Source organism: Notolepis coatsorum, assembly GCF_963971535.1.
Source record: "Notolepis coatsorum genome assembly, chromosome: 18".
Classification (NCBI taxonomy): Eukaryota; Metazoa; Chordata; class Actinopteri; order Aulopiformes; family Paralepididae; genus Notolepis; species Notolepis coatsorum.
Genome location: NC_140182.1, coordinates 83,525,250 through 83,548,763, shown reverse-complemented (window position 1 = coordinate 83,548,763; position 23,514 = coordinate 83,525,250). Strand labels below are relative to the sequence as shown.

At 39.6% G+C, this 23,514-nt stretch overlaps 1 protein-coding gene across 1 annotated transcript in view; it reads left to right on the top strand.

The window, feature by feature from the left end:
* The window catches only part of tdrd12 (tudor domain containing 12), a gene marked incomplete at both ends in the record, with an annotated part of 274,420 nt that overhangs the window by 159,225 nt on the left and 91,681 nt on the right, over positions 1–23,514 (top strand). Inside the window, one exon of the mRNA XM_084335256.1 lies at positions 20,406–20,533. Coding sequence (XP_084191382.1) covers positions 20,406–20,533 — 128 coding nt within the window. The remainder of the gene's footprint in view (positions 1–20,405; positions 20,534–23,514) is intronic.

Below are 23,514 nucleotides of genomic sequence, written 5' to 3'. Positions count from 1 at the left end.
GTGACCATGCCTAGTATTTTATAGAGTACGCCTCTATAGGGGCAAGGCCCGGCAGGTGGTGGGTGTATTTGTTTTTCGTTGATGGTGTACAGTAGGTACATGAGATGAGGTATATCTCGGTATGGCTTAAGAGCGGGACGCGATGGCCAAGTACGCTATATAACTCCCCTTACCTGAATATAAGTGCTGTCACAGTAATGCTGTCATGACTGTGAAAAGCCTACGACATTATACAGCAGATAACCTACCCCAGTGGTTCTCAAACTTTTTACACCAAGTACCACCATATGACCGGCGTTAAAATACAGTCTATTCAGCTATGCACAGTTCATGCAGGAGGCAAATGTATTCCTGATACGATTATTTATTGTTAACTTTTGTCAGACACAGCCACAATGTACAAAGAGATAGCACTAGAACTACGCTTCCACACAACTCATCCAATGCAAGGGGCATTGAGAACATAATAACTAACATTCTCACATAGCAAGTGAGAAAATTAAGAACAACTGTATTTCAGCAAATGTACTTAATTCTCTCTATCTCTCTCTCTCTCACTCTCTCTCTCTCACACAGCAAGCAATTGTCCGTCATTCTCTCTCTCTCACACACACACACACACACACACACACACACACTTATTTTGTTACAAAAACTTAATTTCCTGCATTCTGGTGCAGGCATTTTTACCCTTTAAATGCCAGTGTTTGTGATGGGCATCACAAATTATTGTAAAAAAGAAGAAAACACATATTCAATACATTTTTGAATGTTTACCCTTTAAATGCCAGTTTGTGTGATGGCATCACAAATTATTGTTAAAAAAACACACAAAAAGTAAAATATTTTCAATATATCAAATGCAAAGTACATTTTTCTGGGGGAGATTATTACAGGCTAGGCATGTGTCAATGATTAGCAGCAACACATATGTGACCAGGTATGGACTTCAGGGTCATGTTGAGGGATCTTCATTTTTTTTTTTTTTTTTTTTTACATATTATGAAAGTACAGATTCATACCTTCAAAATAAGCCATCACTTGAACATTTTGGTGGGATACATTGCAAGCTACTTCCTATGATTCATGGTGATTATCACAAAACGTATTCAGAGATAATAGCCTTCAAGAGACGAGCAGGCTATTCGGTGACAATAGTGAAACAACTACAACACTACCCAGAAGTCATTGTAATCCATGGCCCCCCTCTCTCTAGGGCAATTAACACCTGGCAGCTTTCCAGTCTGAGGCTCTTTGTTATTACAATGAGTCTGGTGACTGCAAACACAACAAAAAGGAAAAGTCATGATAGTTTATTAAAAAATGTGTGTGGTAGTGAAAGGTTAACCTTCTGTAGTGTGGTAGTGAAAGGTTAACCTTCTGTAGTGTGGTAGTGAAAGGGTTAACCTTCTGTAGTGTGGTAATGAAAGGTTAACCTTCTGTAGTGTGGTAGTGAAAGGGTTAACCTTCTGTAGTGTGGTAGTGAAAGGTTAACCTTCTGTAGTGTGGTAGTGAAAGGTTAACCTTCTGTGGTGTTGTAGTGAAAGGGTTAACCTTCAGTAGTGTGGTAGTGAAAGGTTAACCTTCTGTGGTGTTGTAGTGAAAGGGTTAACCTTCAGTAGTGGTAGTGAAAGGGTTAACCTTCTGTAGTGTGGTAGTGAAAGGTTAACCTTCTGTAGTGTGGTAGTGAAAGGGTTAACCTTCTGTAGTGTGGTAGTGAAAGGGTTAACCTTCTGTAGTGTGGTAGTGAAAGGTTAACCTTCTGTAGTGTGGTAGTGAAAGGTTAACCTTCTGTAGTGTGGTAGTGAAAGGTTAACCTTCTGTAGTGTGGTAGTGAAAGGTTAACCTTCTGTAGTGTGGTAGTGAAAGGATTAACAGTAATAGCATGCCACATTACACATTATGAAATCTCGACGAAATACCTCTGAATAAGAATTAAAAAAAAAAATTAAAGATTCAATGACTAATTCGGCCAGAAACGGCTTTGAGGTGAAGCATTACTAAGCGCTTCTGTAGTGTGGCAGTGAAAGGGTTAACGCGCGCCTCATCTCCCTGCCTATACACGGTGCTGCGCACATTCACATTCATAACGTCCAGACAGGAGGGATACACGGTGCTGCGCGCATTCATAACGTCCAGACAGGAGGGATACACGGTGCTGCGCGCATTCATAACGTCCAGACAGGAGGGATACACGGTGCTGCGCGCATTCATAACGTCCAGACAGGAGGGATACACGGTGCTGCGCGCATTCATAAAGTCCAGACAGTAACAGTTAAGCATTTAGATGTATTTAGATGTAAATACATGTAGTGTGGTAGTGAAAGACACAACAACAACAACAACTTACTTTTAACTGTATTAACAGATTCCGTGCTGAATGCCAGCGCAGAAAATAGTTTACATCAGGGCCCCCACAATAATAATAATCTCTCGCTCCGATGAAAAAGCCATTTTTTATCACTCCGTTTCCGTATTAAATTAATTTACTTTTAGCCATTAGGTTGGAAAAAATGCACCCTAACGAAATTCGTTCGCTCATAAAATTCGAACTGTGTTTTAATGGTTTTTAATTAAGTTAAAACACGCGTTTTATAACGGCCGTCAATGCCTCTTTTTTTTTAATCTTTTTTTTAGACACTGCGCTACGTTGCTTATAACTTATAACATTAAGATAGTGTATTAATAGTGTGTTATTCTCTCTCTGAGAAAGGAGAGCTAAACAATGACGTCTGTGTGTTAACACCTATTAAGTACACCTATTAAGCCCCCTGTGGACAGGCCCAAGCCCGCTCGTGTAGTTTTTTATCCTCAATTGAAAGAAAATTTGTGGAACTATTATAGCAATAATTACCTCATTTACAAGTTGTATTTAAGTTTGCAACTAAGGGCAAATAATGGAACAGATTAATGACAATTCAAATATGTAAAAAAAATCAAGATTTCGATTTTTGGGATTTTCTGGACAGCAAGACATTTGTTCATTTCAGAGCACCTCCCCCTTTGCGGATCAAATCGGGTTTGGTCACGGCGAGTCACATATTTTGATGGATTTTTTGTAATGTCAGATTTAACACCAACTCTTTTCAGAAAAGTGGGAGTATTTCATTTTTTATCTGACATTACAAGAAATCTAAAAATAAATGGTTATGATCAGGGCTGAAGTTTAATTAAAGATTTATGACTGTTTAGACTGCATTACTCTCTGTCACAGTGATCTCCTGGTTGTTCCCCACTTAGATTATCTAACTATCGCGCCGCCGCAACCAGAAACACTGGCCTGGCCTGCTTCTAAGTTCAGTGGCCTGACTGCACAATTTTTTCTTTTCTTTTTTTTTTAAGCTTTTTTGGAAATGTTTTCAAGTACCACCAGCAGTACCACCAAGTACCACTAGTGGTACGCGTACCACAGTTTGAGAACCACTGACCTACCCTACATGACCTATACAGTAGATTACTATAATCATAGTGAGATACTGGTGAGAGCACTAACTATAATCACACAGTCCTCATATCCCTCCTAGTTACACATACACACAGTCCTCATATCCTTACACCTTTTCCAAAGCAAAATTCAGGCACTTTTAATGCATTTTCAAGGTGCCTTTTTCAAGCTTTTCCAACATCTAACTATAATCAAATATATAAATTGGTACTAGGGATGTTCGATATTGGCTTTTTTTTTTTCCAATATCCGATATAACGATATTGTTCAACTCTTAATTTCCGATACCGATATATGCGGGGTTTCCCCCCCAAAAAAACGTAATAATTTCAGGTAATTAACCCTTTGATTGCCAAAAACGTAGAGCTACATTTCTGTGTCGTTATTTCTTTTATTCGCTATTAATTTCCATTCATAATTCATCCTGCTATGCTGTAGGACTGTGTTGCACTCTGAGACCGCAACGGTCCGATACCGCCGCCTAACGCCTTGCAGCCGCTATTGCACTCCATTTGAAACTATGGTTTGTTTTCTCGGCCGAGCTACGGCGTGGGGGCGGGTTCTAAACACTCCGGCAAAACAAAAGCTTATAGGGATGGCATTGACAAGGGTCCCCGCCCGCCCGTTCATGTGCAATGCTGGATAACGTTAGACACAGGATCGATGTGGATATTTGGAATGGCGATCAGATAATTGGATTATTCGTGTTACACTATGGGCTACTACAGGAATCAGGACAAGGACGACGTTGAACAGAGACACAACAGGATACCGGGGTAACGGAGACAAAGACACCACAAGGAAGTGAGGGCCGACCACACTTAAATACACAGAAAGGCCAGGCCAAAACACAGAAAGGCAAAATCTAATAAACACCATGGGGAAACACCAAACTAGACACAAAAAGCATAACCATAATACAACAACCAGACAGGAGGACGACATCAAAAAAGGGAAGGAAGAGCCCAAGATAACATAATGAGGACATCATATCAACCATAAATATATAATAGATTGCACTATCTGACGGTGCCCGCCAGAGGGCAGCAGAAGGCCACTGTTCATATTGTTCCACTGTCCCAGACAGAACTCAGTCTGGGATCGTGACACATAGAGCCAATCAGATCACAATCAGCTCCTTGCTACGTCACATTGAGAGTCAAATCAGAATGACCTAATTCACTGGAGGAGATTGTCTCAACTGAATTAGAGCAATCCGCCAATATGGTAATTAGAGACACACAGACCCATTGATACTAACCCCATATTGCTATAAAACAATGCTAAACACTGGCTTTTTTTATAAGCGCTAAAAAAATTATCTCTATTAATCTATGGAGTGAAACATTTTCAACGTTCTGAACTTTCAGCAGTATATTTGCTTGTTCTTTTTTTGCAACGACTCATGTACCATTTTGAAAATCCTCTGACATGAAGATGGAACACATTTTTGTTAATATGATTTATATTACTGGTAGTTCATACAAGACATTATCGTCCTCTAAGCCAATCTGCACTTAAACATAGGCCTGGGTTATTTTTATTTCTGTTAGCGCCGCGGATATAAGAAAGCGGTCTAGCTGAGTCAATGTTGATGGTTTTGTTGAACATTTGTATTTCAGAGGAGAGAAACTGTATTCAAAGAAAGCTATTAAAATAGTCTTTGAATCTAAATATACTTTCTTTGTGTTTATTTTACATTAATTCCATGATTTTACTCAAGTAAATATCTGTTACAAGCTTTGGTCTTAACACTTTCAATGCCAACAACGAGATATCTAGTTTGTTCATGTCGACCGTTCACTGCCAACGAGGAGAGATTTTTTTCTTCTTTTTTTTGCGATTTGAATTCATATTTCATCAATCTAGCCTCACGTTAGTGTTGCAAACTCTCTCTGAGCTCCATTGGGAAAATTCCGCCCCCTATAGTCTCTTCCTGTGGTACTGCACCCCTTTGGAATGGACTGAAAAGCATGCAGGGGAAAAAATCCTGCTTCCTCATTTTACTTCTCAGACAAGTCACCCGAGACGATCGGATTCATTGCCTAGCCCCAGAACAGCGTGGAATACATATTTCCAGTCCCCAGCGTTTGATCAATAAACGCGATCGATATTTGAAATGGCGATCAGGAATTGGAATAATCTTTTTGGAGAACATCTGATCTGAGGTAAGGAATCTATTTTACCAGTCTTAGGATAATCAGAGCTTTTTTCACAGAGATATCAACGTGTGCCCTATGTGTGTGTGTGCGCTGATCAGGAAATTAGATACATTTTTCAGCCCGCTTCTATAGCGTGCATACGTACACATATACTATCGATAATCTAGCGTTTATTTGGCGGCTGAGTGGCGCAGTGGGCAAGGCGCTCGCCACTAATGCAGGAGATGCTGGGTTCGAGCCCAGCTCTCGGTATTGCTACCAGCTTGGCTGGTCGTTCATACTAACGCAATTGGCAGTGTTAGGGGTGGGAAGCTGGTGGGTGGGGATCGGACGTTGTGGACAGCGACTCCTACAGGTCGGTTGGTGCGCCTGCGCAGCAGAATCAGGAAGAGACAGGGGCACATTGCAGCCGGCCAGTGGGAGGCATGGCCTAACAGCGTTCGAGACAGGGGAGGGTACGAAATTGGGATGGGAGAAAAAGTAAAAGAAAAAAAAGCAGAAAAAAAAGAAAAAGATAATCTAGTCTTTGAATACGATTCATAAATAGGCCAAAAAATTACAACGTTTTTTGTGTATTCCAGAATATTCCAGTAAAGGGCGATTATCACGGAATCTTTATATTTTCTTGAAACTTTCAAAAAACGAGTTTCAAAATGGTATAAAACGAAAATTAACCGATTAAAAAACAATGTTGACTGCAAACAAGTCATTGATAAGCGACGGCCAGATTATACACAGCCATAATTTAAGATGTAGTTTATGCGTTGGCAAATATGAGAGCTCTATCATTGAAGTGGACGCCGGCACGCAACAGGGTTCTGGGGCACCGGAGCTCCGGCACGGAAAGTGTTAAGTAGAAAAATGCGATTTTAATCTAGATTAATTACAGAAAATTGAGATTAATTAGTAAAAACATTTTAATATATTGACAGCACTAATATATATAAATGTGTGAATTGGCTATAATAAGCCTGCTATTCTATATTCTTAGTGATGCACCGATGTGAAAATTGTGGCCAATATGATAACCGATATTAATATTGCTGTTCTGGCCGATACCGATATTTACCGATGTCGATATCTCTGTATAGAAAACACTTTATGATAATCAAATAAAGAGCTATTTTCCAAAACGCATTTTTTTTTATAAACTTTTGTAACTTATTTTCAGAAATTACTGATATTTTGAAACTATTTAAGGCCAAAACATGTAAAAAGAAAAAAAATAGATTAAAAAATAAATAAATATATATCGGCGGCCGATATATCGTGCATCACTATATATTCTATAATAATATTTCAAATTGCATTGGTCCGGATGAGATAATTCAGTACTGTATCTACAGAACCTTCTGTTTAATCATCTTCCCTTTATTCATTTCCTTAGATTTTTTGTACACATGATCTCAAGAAGGTACTGAACGAGCTCAGTGGCAGTTCTTCATGCCTGGTCATTATTAGCATGCTGTTATTCACCGTCAAAGATGCAAAGAAAAATCACAATTCATATTCTCCTTTGTTTCATCACAATTTAAGCAAGCCTAGTAATAGACACAATATTTCGGACACTGAGAATACATTCACTGACGTCCATAGATGTCCCTAGATACCAAGAACATGCAAATGGACCTTGTAGAAGTGGAGCAATATTCCATTTAGGCGGATTTTCAGAAAATAGGCTCCGGGCTTAACCTCTTCCACCCGGAGCCTATTTTCTGAAATTCTATCAATCTAGATTATCGGTATTATGTTTCATCATGCATGCACGAAAGGGTGGGGTGGGGGGGGGGGATTGTTTTTCTATGCTTCGAGCGCCACCAACGGCATACATTACCCAGTACATTACAGACACGCGCTGCGATCGCGGGAAAAAAAATATCGGATCAACGCAAGATTGATAACATATAGTCCTTACCTTGTCTCTGATGTATAAACGCTAGATTATCGATAGTATATGTGTACGTATGCACGCTATAGAAGCGGGCTGAAAAATGTATCTCATTTCCTGATCAGCGCACACACACACATAGGGCACACGTTGATATCTCTGTGAAAAAAGCTCTGATTATCCTAAGACTGGTAAAATAGATTCCTTACCTCAGATCAGATGTTCTCCAAAAAGATTATTCCAATTCCTGATCGCCATTTCAAATATCGATCGCGTTTATTGATCAAACGCTGGGGACTGGAAATATGTATTCCACGCTGTTCTGGGGCTAGGCAATGAATCCGATCGTCTCGGGTGACTTGTCTGAGAAGTAAAATGAGGAAGCAGGATTTTTTCCCCTGCATGCTTTTCAGTCCATTCCAAAGGGGTGCAGTACCACAGGAAGAGACTATAGGGGGCGGAATTTTCCCAATGGAGCTCAGAGAGAGTTTGCAACACTAACGTGAGGCTAGATTGATGAAATATGAATTCAAATCGCAAAAAAAAGAAGAAAAAAATCTCTCCTCGTTGGCAGTGAACGGTCGACATGAACAAACTAGATATCTCGTTGTTGGCATTGAAAGTGTTAAGACCAAAGCTTGTAACAGATATTTACTTGAGTAAAATCATGGAATTAATGTAAAATAAACACAAAGAAAGTATATTTAGATTCAAAGACTATTTTAATAGCTTTCTTTGAATACAGTTTCTCTCCTCTGAAATACAAATGTTCAACAAAACCATCAACATTGACTCAGCTAGACCGCTTTCTTATATCCGCGGCGCTAACAGAAATAAAAATAACCCAGGCCTATGTTTAAGTGCAGATTGGCTTAGAGGACGATAATGTCTTGTATGAACTACCAGTAATATAAATCATATTAACAAAAATGTGTTCCATCTTCATGTCAGAGGATTTTCAAAATGGTGCATGAGTCGTTGCAAAAAAAGAACAAGCAAATATACTGCTGAAAGTTCAGAACGTTGAAAATGTTTCACTCCATAGATTAATAGAGATAATTTTTTTAGCGCTTATAAAAAAAGCCAGTGTTTAGCATTGTTTTATAGCAATATGGGGTTAGTATCAATGGGTCTGTGTGTCTCTAATTACCATATTGGCGGATTGCTCTAATTCAGTTGAGACAATCTCCTCCAGTGAATTAGGTCATTCTGATTTGACTCTCAATGTGACGTAGCAAGGAGCTGATTGTGATCTGATTGGCTCTATGTGTCACGATCCCAGACTGAGTTCTGTCTGGGACAGTGGAACAATATGAACAGTGGCCTTCTGCTGCCCTCTGGCGGGCACCGTCAGATAGTGCAATCTATTATATATTTATGGTTGATATGATGTCCTCATTATGTTATCTTGGGCTCTTCCTTCCCTTTTTTGATGTCGTCCTCCTGTCTGGTTGTTGTATTATGGTTATGCTTTTTGTGTCTAGTTTGGTGTTTCCCCATGGTGTTTATTAGATTTTGCCTTTCTGTGTTTTGGCCTGGCCTTTCTGTGTTTTTAAGTGTGGTCGGCCCTCACTTCCTTGTGGTGTCTTTGTCTCCGTTACCCCGGTATCCTGTTGTGTCTCTGTTCAACGTCGTCCTTGTCCTGATTCCTGTAGTAGCCCATAGTGTAACACGACACTTCCTCAAACGGGTTTTGACTGCGAGGCAGAGAACGAGAGAGAGAGAGAGAGGGACCCCTCTTTGTGTTGTGTGTAAATGCTTGTGTGTAAATGCTCCGTGCCTCCGTGTGTCTCTCTCTCTCTCTCTATCTCTCTCTCCCCCTCTCCCTCTCTATCTCTCTCTCCCTCGCAGTCTGGAGCACTAGCATATCACTAATATCTTTGCGCATGTTCCCACGTGCACGCCCGTATTCCGATCCGTACAATAATAATCACAGAGGTATATATTGTCATTTGAAACAAGTTACCAATGCATTGTCCCGTGGGATTATGCCCCCCCCGCTGCGAAATCTATTAGTATCCCCCACAATCTCTCCATCTGTCTCTGTGCCAGTCGCAGACTGTGTGGATGACTGTCACTCAAAGTGCTTATGGGCGGAGCCAGGCCACCACTGCCTGAAATCCAAAGGGAGAAAAATTATAAATAAACAATGAATTTCTTTGAAAAAAACCTTACAGATGTGTTAAATAGACTCACAGGAATTGTGTAAAGTTGCCCAAATAGTGCAAGGAATAGCAATGCACGCCCCCTTTAAATTAATCTCCAGAGTTAAAGCATTCATTTTGACAGCCCTAATATATTATCTTTCAAATGGCCGAGTTCAATTTGGATTTAGTATCACCAGGCGTGCATAAGAACAGATAATGAAATCTACTGTACTTTTTTATTTTGATCAGGGTGAAACCGTTTTTAAACTAATTTCAAATCTAATTATTGCTGCATGTTAAAAATAGGGAAGAGAAACTAACTGTGCTTCAAAATAATGCAATAACGTTAAGTGTTGTGGTTTATTATCCCGAATAATAAGAGATATTAAAAAAAAATTATAGAGGTATGACGCTTGAAACAACCAGAAGCTTTCAGGAACTGTAGTTCTGAAGAATTCCGACGCAGATCGACAGCTAGCGATGTCTTTCACAAAATGGCCGCCAAAAAACTACAATTCCCATGCTTCAAGATTTTCCAAAATGTTCACCTCTCGCGAAATAACCCTGACCAAAACTAAATTAAAATCTATAATAACACTTGAACCTATTCCTAAACTAACATATTGATGATAATATACATTATAAATGCTGTTGTGTCATGGTTATGTTTATACTTGAATACGTTTGACAAAAAAACAATACTTTTGTAGAACATTCTGGGGATATTGATTTATGACATGATGTAATTTGCGGTCCGCTGACGGACCGCACGGGCGGAAGAGGTTAAACATTCAAAGTGTGATTTAAAAAAAATATATATATATATATATATATATATATATATATACATTTGCCTCCAAAATCTTGCGCCTCCAATTAGGGCTGGGCGATATGACGATATTATATAAATATCGGGTACAGTTCATTAACGATACACTTTTTAAAACGTATCGTGGATATCGTGATGTTTTGCCCAAGAGGATTGTGTCGCGTCAACCTGGTCCACACGTTCAAACTTTTGAACAACGCCGCCCCCACACACACACTACTGCATCAAAGTTACTACTTATGATTAACAAATGCATTCGTTTTGTGGCATTAACGTTATATAATTACACGTTCAATAACATCAGCATAGCAACGTCCGAGGACAACCTAGATAGATAGCAACGCAAGCATTACTCATTCATATCTCAGCCCGTGCTGAGTAAGTTGTGCCCATTCTGCGGTCTGTTAATAAAGTTTTCAATCAGACAGATGTATGGAAAGGCTTTTATTATAACATTCGTTGCAGTAAAATCATTATGCCTCGTTTAGTCATCCTGCGGAGCTAAAAGCTAAACGTCAGCCGCGGGGAGCTAACGTTGTTGAGCTCTCGTCAAAATCAATGGCGGACAAAAGCGGAAGTAAAACATGAATACGCGCTTGCCGATTGGTGCTAAGAACAGCAGGGCGGGTGCAAGCGGTGTGACATAATTGGCAGACTCGACTGTCAATCAAAATTATTCTGTTTGCCGTCTGAATGAATGAATGAATGAGAACTTTATTAACAGATTGCAGAATGGGTACAATACAGTACAGCTCAATACAACAACAGTGGACTGGAGGATGAAGACCAGAAAAAGACTTTCGGCTTTTTTCCATAAGGGTCCTCCATTTTCAATTCATCAAAACATTTAGAGACATACAAATATACAGTAGTTTCATTAAAATGCTATTGATTGATTGATTGATTGATTGATTGATTGATTTAAAACGTTATTAACATATTGCAGACTGGGTACAGTACAGCTCAATACATACAATTGTTAAGGGGATGCAGACCAGAGAAAGCCTTTCGTCTTGTTTACATCAGGGTCCCCCATTTTCAATTAATCATATTTCATATCTAAATCATATAATATCTCATTGCTAAATATATGCAATATATAATCTAATAATCTAAATCTAATATATAATATAAAAATGCTAAATGCATGGGTATTTTATTTTGTCTTTAATGTTAGCTTGCAAACTCAAATACTGTCTTGGTAAGCCTCATAATGAATTGTTTGGGGGAAAAAAGAAAAACATTGTGATGTGTATCGCCGAAAGGTCAGAAAATATCGTGATATCATATTTAGGCCATATCGCCCAGCCCTACCTCCAATCCATTCCAATGAAACGAAAGTAAGCGGCGCCTTCCTGCTTCCATTCCAATGAAACGAAAGTAAGCGGCGCCTCGACTCCACCTCTCTACAACAAGCATGTGGAGATTATCTGTGTTGAAAACAACAAGGACATGTGCAGCAGACATGTCGACAAAGAAGCGAAGCAATGCCGTTTGTTATTTAAGACTATGTCGGACAGATTTGTGTTCATTGTGCTGCTAGATTTGTGTTCATTGTGCTGCTTTTTTAAAGTGTCCCGACCCATATAAAAATATGTCTTAATAAAACGTGCTTAATTAAGTCGAATTCTGCCTTTGTCTCTATCAACTACATATAAATATTTATATAATTGTTTGCTTGATAGACGAAGGTTGCAACATAATTATGTAATGTCATGTCGTTGGCTGTGAGAGCAGCCCCACTGCACCCAGGCAGCGCAGCAGAGTGAAACCTTGTTGGCTGCGTCACAGTCACGAAAGGGGCTACTTAATTAATTAATCCAATCCACTTTATTTATAGAGCACATTTAAAAACAACAAAGTTAACCAAAGTGCTGTACAAGTCCCACAACATAAGATAAAAAAAATTAAAATAAATTATAATAAAAAAAAAGAATTTGAAGCTATGAATTAAATGGTATGGTTCAGCGGGGAGAAGGAATTCCATTGCTAATTCAAATAATATTTGGTAAAACATAACATTTTTATTTAAATTTTGCCTTCAATGCATTAGCTGAAAGCATAAGGAACACAAAACTGAACACATACACATACTACTTGTCTGAAGAACTTTTCTTTTCTCATTCCGGTGTAATCGGAGTTGTGGGCAGGTCTGGTAACTTTGCTCTGGAGGTCTATCCCTCTGTGGGACTATAGTGGACGTGTTGAATAATTATTTGACAAGTCTGTGTCGTGTCTGTTACAAGGTTGGAAACTTGTAATTTCCTCCACCTCTTATCCTCACATCTCTTCCTCATTTCCCTGTGTTATATCACGGAGGAATCAATGATGAGACGCAAGCACACACCAATCACCCTTTGGAATGGATCCTGGGTTGCGCTTGCTTGCATATTAAACCACCCCACTGAAAAGGATAACGTTTAATTAAATAACTTTTGTAAAATTTTTACAATTTCTAAATTGTTTTTGACTGTACAGTGTACTAGGGCTGACCTTCGAATTTTTTTTGGCAATCGAAGCTTCGGGGCCGAGCTTCGATTTTAATTCGAAGCTTCGAATAAAAGAAATAAAATTAATTCATTTTTTTTCTTTTTAATCTTATGTTGTGGGACTTGTACAGCACTTTGGTAAACGTTGTTGTTTTTAAATGTGCTCTATAAATAAAGTGGATTGGATTAATTAATTAAGTAGCCCCTTTCGTGACTGTGATTTAATTCAAGGTGGATCGCTGTTGTCATTTGAACAACTTCAGATTTCATGGGAACTACCAATCCCCCAAATCAAGAATGTTTAAGATGAATGAAGTAAGATTTTGATTATTTGAAATATGGCCTGTGTAGACTAAACTATGCACAGAATTATGTCAGTCTACAAGGTCCGGATTCTACATGGTCCGGCAATGTAGACCTTGTAGACTCCACTACAGACCAATTATCAGTGAATGTTCATGCATTTTTAAGAAGGGCTACTTCCACAAAAAAACAAAGAACTCACCAAAACATCTCAGTAGCACCTTATCTAAATGTTCTATTTCATATATGGAGATTCATATTTATTTATGTATTGCATGCATTTCTACATTTTATTTCCTATTTTGTATCTTTCTTTATGTGTGGAATTCTACAGGGGATTTACATTCACATTTACATTTAGTCATTTAGCTGACGCTTTTATCCAAAGCGACTTACAAGTTCTGTACGACAGGTCATCAGGAAGGATACAACTCTATCAGCTGAGTAACAATATTCATCAAAGTGTTGCGTGTTACAGTGTAGGTTAGTTTATTAGGACAAGTGCATGACAGTAAGGTTAGTTAGGGTTAGATTTTTTTTATTTTATTTTTTAAATTTTATTTCAGATAATGGTTGAAGAAGTGCGTCTTTAGTCGACGGCGAAAGATTGGATGGGATTCGGCTGTCCTAACTGGGGTGGGTAGTTCATTCCACCATTGTGGGGCAAGGACTGAGAATAGGCGTGTAGGTGGTGTATATGTGTTTGAGGATGATATCCTTCAAACAGGCAATAGTGATGATATAATCTTATGATTTTTTTTTTTTTTTTTTAACTTCGATTTTTTTTTAATGTTCGAAGCTTGTGCCATCGAACGAAGCTTCAAAGTATTTAAGACAGCCCTACAGTATACAGAATGTTTCTACTGTGCAACCCTCCTTTAAAGGGGAACTCCAACATTTTGGGAAATTAGCTTATTTAACATCTTCCCTGGAGTTAGACAAGAAGATGCATACCTTTTTTGTCTCTGCGTGCATTTAGCTTTGGGAATAGACGCTCCGTTAGCATAGCTTAGCTTCATCACTGGAAGTGAGGCAGATCCGTAGCCTTACAGTGCCTTACAGTGTATTGCAAGGTCTGACATTGACCAAACTTGATATGCATGACCTTGGTGGGCTCTAGGTCAACTCCTGAAAAGGGGGTCAATGTCAGACCTTGCAATCAAAAGTTAGGGGGCGCACTGAAATTATGGCAAGGGTTATTAGCCCCCTAACTTTTGATTGCAAAGTCTGACATTGACCCCCTTTTCAGGAGTTGACCTAGAGGCCACCAAAGTCATGCATATCAAGTTTGGTCAATGTCAGACCTTGCAATACACTGTAAGGCACTGTAAGGCTACGGATCTGCCTCACTTCCAGTGATGAAGCTAAGCTATGCTAACGGAGCGTCTATTCCCAAAGCTAAATGCACGCACAGAGACAAAAAAGGTATGTATCTTCTTGTCTAACTCCAGGGAAGATGTTAAATAAGCTAATTTCCCAAAATGTTGGAGTTCCCCTTTAAGCCATATCAAATCAGTCATATTTCATTTTGGCAGATTTATTATTTTTTTTAATCCACCTTTTCTCCTTTTTTAATTTTTCTCCCATCCCAATTCCGCTTGTGCTAATTCTCCCCTCCCCTGTCTTGAACGTTGCTTGCATATGCCCCCCACTGGCCGGTTGTAGGGAGGATAGAAGCCTTGCATCACGTGTCCCCTCTGATACACGAGGAGGCAGCCCAGGGTTAGAAATTAACGGGGGCTTGGGGCAAAATGCCCTCGAAAATTGACCAAATGCCCTCGAAAATCAGTTAAGGGGGGCAATAAAAGCCCCAGACAGTTTACTAATTATAATATAATTATATATATGCTCTACAGTGCGAGCATTTCCCTCGTATTTGGCCCTAATAATATGTGTGTGTGCGAACCGGAAAAATCATTTACTTGCAGAGTGAAGATTACAAAACAGCTCCGCTGTTAATAGTTAAGAAACTGGACTGAAATTCAGTTTTTGGGTGGAATGCAAGGAGGGAGGGAGGCGGGGCCCGCTGCGTGTTACAGGGTGCTTGAGAGGTGCGAACATAGACAGACAGAAAGAGAGCTCTGCTTTTCAGCAAGCATGCATAGTGCTGTGTAACATTAAGTTACACTGCTATCTTAACGTTAGCAAGCTAAGCATCTGCATAGCGCGACCTGTGTAACGTTAAGTAACTTGTGTTCGGCGGGGAAAGACCGTTCCATTTGTAACACAACTCCAAAGAATAACATCCAAATGATCCTGATTGCGCTTTTACACAATTCCTGTGAGTCTATGGAACACCTCTGTAATATATATATATTTTTTATTCATTGTTTTGTATTTCTAATCAAGTCCTCAAAAACAGCATTTTTCTACCTCAAGATTTCGAGCTGTTTTGAGCCTGGGCTGCAGGGCGGTACCTAAACCACTGCGCTTCGTCGTCGTCTATCTCAACATTAACATGCAGCAGTGACTATATGACATCACATATAGAAACATTTTCAAACGACTCAGTTCAGTGAGGGTGAATATTGTGAGAGGAGAATTGGAAGAATGCGCCAATATGAGAATTTTGAGACATAGATCATATTAATATAAGTTCACATAGCTAGGAAACAATGCTAAACACTCAAAAAGGCCATTTATAAGATAGTTCCCCTTTAAATTTTATTTATTAACATTTTATTTAGGAGCACATGTGCTCCTTGGGAAAAAGGTTAGCGTAGAGCCCTATATATGGAGACATTAACATTACGTTATCAAACATAGGGACGAAGACTGTAAAAAAAAGTGTCAACAATGTTTTATAAACTTTATGTTAATTTTCATTATAAAAATGTTGTGCCCCCGAAATACAAAAAAAAGCCCCCGAAAATCAATTAAGGGGAAAAAAAAAAGCCCTTGAAAAAAAATGTTAATTTCTAACCCTGAGGCAGCCGGTCACATCTTTTCACCTGCCAGCGCGGACTCTAATTGGCGAGGTGTAACGTGTGAGAGGCTCACACTACCCCCGCCATTTCCTGTCTCTGCTGTGCAGGCGTCCTCAACCGACCTGTAGGAGTCGCTGTCCACAACGTCCAGATTACCACCCATTGACTTCCACCCGCTAACTCTGCCAATTGAGTTAGTATGACGGCATGCCCAAGCCGGAGGCAACGCCGACAGCCAGAGCCGAACCCGGTGTCTCTTCCGTTGGTGACGAGCACAATGTCCGCTGCACCACCCAGCCGCTTTGGCAGAAACATTTTCATTCATTTCAAAGGTCTTTATATTAGCTGCCGAACATCCAATCACTATCGCCACCTGTTTTCAGCGGTTTTCCCACAGCTCACTATATGGATAATTAAAACCAGGCAAGATGGGACACATGATATTACATAGATCTACTTTTCCTTGCTTGTGGATGTTTTAGATTTTTAAGACTAGGTTTTTAAAATGAAAAGGGAAAAAAAGAAAGTGGTGTTGACGGGTCTCCAGAGAGTTGACCACTGTTGACTAGGGAATAGGGATGGGACTTTCTAGCAAAAGTGCTATTCGAAAATAGCTGGTTCTTAACACATTCAGGGCCATTGGGATTAGACGGGGCCCACTCTATACGGCCAGCATTTCATAATAATAATAATACATTTTATTTGGAGGCGCTTTCCAAAACACCCAAGGTCACCTTACAGGGCATAAAAACAGAACAGTCAAGATCAGGGTTCGAAATTAACGGGGGCTTGGGGCATAATGCCCTTGAAAATGGATAAAATGCCCTCGAAAATCAGTTAAGGGGGGCACTTAATGCCCCCGACAGTTTACTAATTATATATATATATTTATCCGGTAATGGAGCGTCTGTGTATCGTATACGGTTCAGATGACGCGCAAATAAAAAAAATCATTTGGCGGAGCCGGTGTTCTGCACTGGCTGCAGCAGCAGCAGCAGCCAGGTGCTAGTCAGTTTGTGTAAAAATGGCACGCACAATATAAATCAATCTTCATTACGACTTTAAAAACATAGCCATTAACATTACATAGGCCTACACACATCTTGCCATAGCGTTAGCAGTTTGTACAATGTTTGTAGCTGTTAGCTAGCTAGCCCTTCACAACAACAGCTAACACCGTAGCTACTAGCTACTGTAGCAGAGGAGGAAATGGGAGTCTGAGAGGCGGGGTGTTTAAAGACAATGATAGGCGTTTATTCAACATCCAAGAAGGCTAACATACAACTGTGTTTTACTAACTCCAACCGGGACTATTGCCGCTTTCGCGCTGCTTGTTGACGTTATGAACTGCTCCTAACGTGACCGGAGCTGAAGGTGGCGGTGCCACACGCTAAAATGTCCGTGGGGACCCGGCGCCAACCCATAGATAGTTCCAACTCACCGAATTACGTAATCCACCACAGTTGCACTCAATATTTAAATAATGTTAGTCTAAATATATGTAGACAGAAACATAATAATTTCAAGCAGAAAACGAATCTTTCCATTAAGAACTGACAAGCAGGGAATTTAAACATGGTTGACATTGTTTTTGTGTGTTTATATTAATTAAAGAAAGGAAAGTCTAGTGCTGGCTGAGCATATTGTTTGTTTGCACTAAATTAATACTTTGACAAATGTAGCCTATATTTTTCAGTCAGTTCGGTCTTTGTGTGCCAAACATTATTTAAGGCTGTAAACACTGTAAACCTTTTATTTTATTTTTAATAAATGAGAAACATGTTTAGATTTGAGTGTTATAGAAAAAGAAAGCAATACGCTTGGACCAGCACTCACAGATTTTGGTATATTTAATGGCAGCCTGAAACAAACATGTTTCGGAACGATTATGTTCCGAAACATGTTTGTTTCAGGCTGCCATTAAATATACCAAAATCTGTGAGTGCTGGTCCAAGCGTATTGCTTTCTTTTTCTATTATACTCGACGGGATTTCAGCACCCAGTGTTATAATTTGTGAGCGCAGTCTATCTTGACTTTTAGATTTGAGTGTTAAATTTTTTTTAATAAAAATTAACGTATATCGAACTGAAAACCGTGACCCCAAATTCGTGATATGAACCAAACCGTCCATTTTGTGAACCGTCCCACCCCTACCGTTTATCATAAAAATTCAGTGCCCCCGAAATACAAAAAAAAGCCCCCGAAAATCAATTAAGGGGGGCAAAAAAAGCCCTTGAAAAAAAATGTTAATTTCTAACCCTGGTCAAGATTAAAACAATGATCTTGGCAAAAGTGTCAGTGGAGTTAAAAACAAGACAAACTGTAAACGTATGAAATATGAAACAGTGGCACACAGGGTGCAGTTATAGTGAGTATGCCCAGTAAGCGAGGCAGTTAAAAGACCAGGTTAAGAAAATAATAAGTTAAACAACAAGAAGTATAAAAAACTGAAGTTAAAATAATAACCTTTCATTGTGCGTGAGGCTGTTTGTAGAGCTAAATCTATACTTTATATTATTGCTATCTGTCCATCCTCATTGTCAATTGACACTATAAACCAGTGGTCACCAACCTTTTTAAGCCCAAGATAACTTTTTTTTTGGTGAAGGCAAGATCTACAAGATCTAAGATCTAAGTGCAGTCATCTTATGCAGCATCACTTTTCACATCAAAACAAAAGTAGAACTGTAATGTGGACTCTCATATTATTAACATTAGAAAATGCTAATTGTAAATATGTTTGTCAAAGTAGAACTGTAATATGTACTTTCTCAGTCAGTGCTAAGTGCAGTAATCTTATGCAGCATCACTTTTCACATCAAAACAAAAGTAGAACTGTAATGTGGACTAACATTTTTTTTCAGGGAAAGATCTACAGGGAAGGTCTCAAAGATCGACCAGTCGATCGCGATCGACGGGTTGGTGACCACTGCTATAAACCATCCCTTCAATATGCCTTAAATAAATATTTTTTTCATCAATACGTTCCCATTTTATAGCGTCTTGAATATGAACGTTATAGCAGAATGTTCTGGGGTATTTCCTGGAACGCAAGATATAGGGTGCTAAGCTAATAACGTTAAATCGAATGGCGTTTCGGCTATAGACAAGCTAGAGCTAAAACTCAAAATGCATATTGTCATGGTCCACCATGAATGCATGAAAGGGGGGGGGGGGGGACGGGGGACGTCGTTTCTGATGATTGATTACCAATAACGGCATTAGCCTCAGTAGCCACATTCGCTGATCGGCTGGTTGCGTATGATAACAAGGTCTGATCAGCATGTAATTTACGTGAAAAAGCTCTTACCTGTGGTCAGTTGGACTGCAAAAAGGATTTCCCAGTTATCGATCAGCATCTGGTAGATCCATATGTCCATTGGCTGATGCTATATTCCTTTACTGCACACTGAATTCAGCGTCCCAAAAACTATTCTAGGCGATCGGCTACACACGGAGCTTTAGGCTAACAGAAAAGTCCATTCAAGTTAAAAAAAAAAAAAAACACCGGTCTGTAACAGGGAACACTGCATTATCGAGACAGCGCCCCTACGAGGATCTGGCCGGTAATGCACTTTTCCGAATTCCAAGAGTAAGGTAAATCTGCAGTGCCGCTTGGTGACATGAGTGAGTAGGATATTAAAATGGTAAAAACAACCTTAACACGTGGTTGGCCCTTTAACAGTTTGAGTGCCAGCCATTAACATTGGAAACATGGTTAAATGCCACCACCCACTTCAATGATAGCGTTGTGAACGCATAATCTCTGTTTTACATTATGGCTATGTGTCTAATCTGCCTGTCGCTTATCAATGACTTGTTTGCAGTCAACATTGTCGAAACGGATTGTTTTTTAATTGGTTCATTTCCATTTTATAGCATTTTGAAAAGCCCTTGTTTTCAAGGAAAATATATAGATTACGTGATGAACGGCATTTACTAGAATATTCTGGAATACACAAACACGTTGTAATTTTTCGGCCTATTTATGAATCGTTTTCAAATAAACGCTAGATTATCGATAGCATATGTGTACTCATGCACGCTATAGAAGCGGGCTGAAAAATCTAATCTCTCATTTCCTCATCAGCGATCGCGCACACAGAGACGCATCACACATAGGGCAAACGCTGAGATCTCAGCGAATACAACTCTGATTATCCCAAGACTGGTAAAATAGATTCCTAAAGCACACATACTGTTTTGTTCCGCAGGTCTGCTTGTGGTGACCACACCATTCAGCCTGGTCCGTCTGCTGGCCTTTCACTGCTTCCTGTTCCTGCGTCTCTGTCACCTGCTGCTGGATGAAGCAGACCTGCTCTTCTCACAGGCACCAGATGAGGCGAGTCTCTACTAACTAGGTCCAGAGGGATACCTAAACCTTTAATTCTGGAGGAAAATTTATGATGTCTTGGGATACATCTGCTGATTAAGAATCCAGTTTATGAATTAAAAGGGATTGTTCTGAAACCTGATTTTTGTTTTCATGGTAACGTCATCAGTGCTTAAACCCCCTGAAGTCTAAAGTTTCTAGCTCCACCTTCTCAGAATATTCTCTTTTTTTTGTTACATAATGTAAAATTACAGATTCATACCTTCAAAATAAGCCATCAATTGTCAAATTTGAGACTATAGTTTTCAATCAATCAAACATTCTGGTAAAATCCTAACAACTTTTCAGGATAGGACTTGAACTTGATCCAAGTTCATTCAGCTATCTGATGAGAGAACTACACTCCCAGAATTCAATGTGATCATTGTCACTAGAACCATTTCACACCTGGAGCAAAGGCCCAGTCATTCCTTTGTTATTCCAGTGAATGGACCCAGCAGGAGGCCTAGCCTAGCGACAAGCGGCCACTACATAGTTGGGTATTGAAAAAATGCTCATATACACATAGAGAATAATAATCAACAAGAAACATCAACTGTATCAATTGTATTGTACAATGAACAACCCTATATATCTCTTTTGGATTACAATAGTAATACAAGGTAATGTACTGATTTCTTTTGATTTCTCTGTTTGAGAGAGAGAGAGTGTGTGTGTGTGTGCAGGGGAGTAGCTGGGGGGGGGGGGTTAGGATGATTCCATGGGCCCAGCAAATGCCCCAAATTTTTTTATAGATTGGGGGCCCCAAATTTTTTTAATAGATTGGGGGCCCACAAATTGATTCTTTCATGGGGCCCAGAATCTCCAGCTACGCCCCTGTGAGCGCACCTTTCTACTCTAGAGAGCTGTCATCACCGTGATGCGCGCTTGAATGAACTGCGAGATAACTCATAACTCGTACACACACGCACTCTGTCTCTGCCAGTTATGTTGATGAAAAGCATGTTAGACTACTTTTAATACATAAATTAACGTTCCGTCGGGTCCCGTGTATTCTCGAGAATGATAATAATAATAATGCAGGACCTCTTCAGATTATATTATCAACGACAGACAGTGAGAAACACCCCCTCGCGCTGAAGAAGCATACATAGAAGCAGACGCGACACAAGTTTCGTCTCGACGCTGCGTCTCAGCGCACACACACACATACACGCACACCACATTATTCTGCAAAGCAGCTCAGTGTCCCGTGGATATTATTGCAAGAGATAATTCATACATATTATGAAAAGCCGATGCCGATCTGTTGTTTAGAATTTGGATGGGGGGTAGCGAGTCTCTGATACCTCTCACCTCTGCGCGGGGGTCTAACACCTATTCACAGCGCACACGCTTCTCTTGTGTGTGTGCGCGCGTGCGTGTATGTGCGTTTTGTGACGCGCTGTAGTTCTCTCGCAAACGGAAATAATTACAAGCATACCATCTAGCAAGAATTAAACGTATTTACAAGTCGTATTATGTTTAGCAAGTAATGAGACATATATAGTACATCTCAAAGCACTCGAAATTGTCATTTTTCTATTTTTATCGATTTCTGAAAATATGTACGTTTAGAGCATTTAGAAGACATTCTTATTCTTTTGTTCTCCGCCCACGGGAGCAATACGCCCCGTTGACTCATAAGGGACATATACCAATAAATACCTATACATATATTTTTGACAGACCAAAATAATTATTTATTGCCCATATTTATTGTAACAGTGATTTTTGACACAAAGAAAGGATATTGATGCGAGTCTTGGCTAGGCCTGTCACGATAACAAATTTAGCTGGGCAATTAATTGTCCCCGAAATTATTGCGATAAGCGATATTATTGCGGTTTTGAGAGACTTTTTTTTTGAGAAATGTATTTCCCAAAAGTGAGAGGAAAAAAATGCAATAAACTTTTATTTAACATTGGAAGACCTTTTAAATATCCTAAATAAATAAAACAACCGAAAACAATCAAATGGACTCTCAGCCTCTGTTAACACTTTCAGAGCCCTTGCTTAACACTTTGATTGCCTAAGGTTAAATTCATGATATACCATCCGTTGTCAGCTTATTTGTCTATGGAGAAGTTCCCCTTCTTTGCAGGGCTATAACTTTTTAAATTCTATTGCTAGATTGCCATTATTAGGGCCCATTCAATGTCCTATATGTATTGTTCAGGGTGTATGAACGTTAAACTTTTTCATTCACATATTCATACTAAAATATGATCTAAAGTATAAGTATGTTTTCATCTCTTTCTGCAGCTTTCTCCAGAACGTGATTTATAGCCCCAGATGCATTATATTGATGATCAAATACAGTTTGGTAGCGATCGGTGCCAGATGAAAAATTTCAAATGGATGTGCTTCTAGAAGTTTCTACGTATCATCTGATGATGACCGGATGGGCGGGGGATCGTTTATAATTCCGTGGGCAACGTTATACCATTCATCTAATGTGGGTCAAATGTTCATCATAGCGGTTAGTGTCGAACACGGTAATACTACACGCTAAAACTCACCCCAGTCTCGGCGGGCCGTTGGGCGATCAGCGTGGGGTAGACAGTTTTCCATTATGGGATGTCGAAATACCCGGTTCATTTCCAGGTTGTATAATAGTATATACAGGGCCGCTTGCATGTTAGACAGTTCAGTCAGGCTAGCCATCCCGGCTAAAGACAGGGACAGCTAGTTAGCTTTAGCTACGTTATAATATTGAGTGCTAACGTGTGGTTCAGTCGGGATATAGCAATGATGATGTCGGCTAGTAGCTAGCTTAGCTAAGCTAACTAGCGTTAGCTAATCTAGAGACAGCGCGTGCAGCATTGTTATGCCAAGATGAAGAGGATGGTCGTTCGGCAGATGAACTTCGTCAACTCCACGCGGTTGTCTCCATCCTCTTGGACGTTTGGTGAGTTTTTAATGCACTCTATTCTATTCCCGCCGTGGAT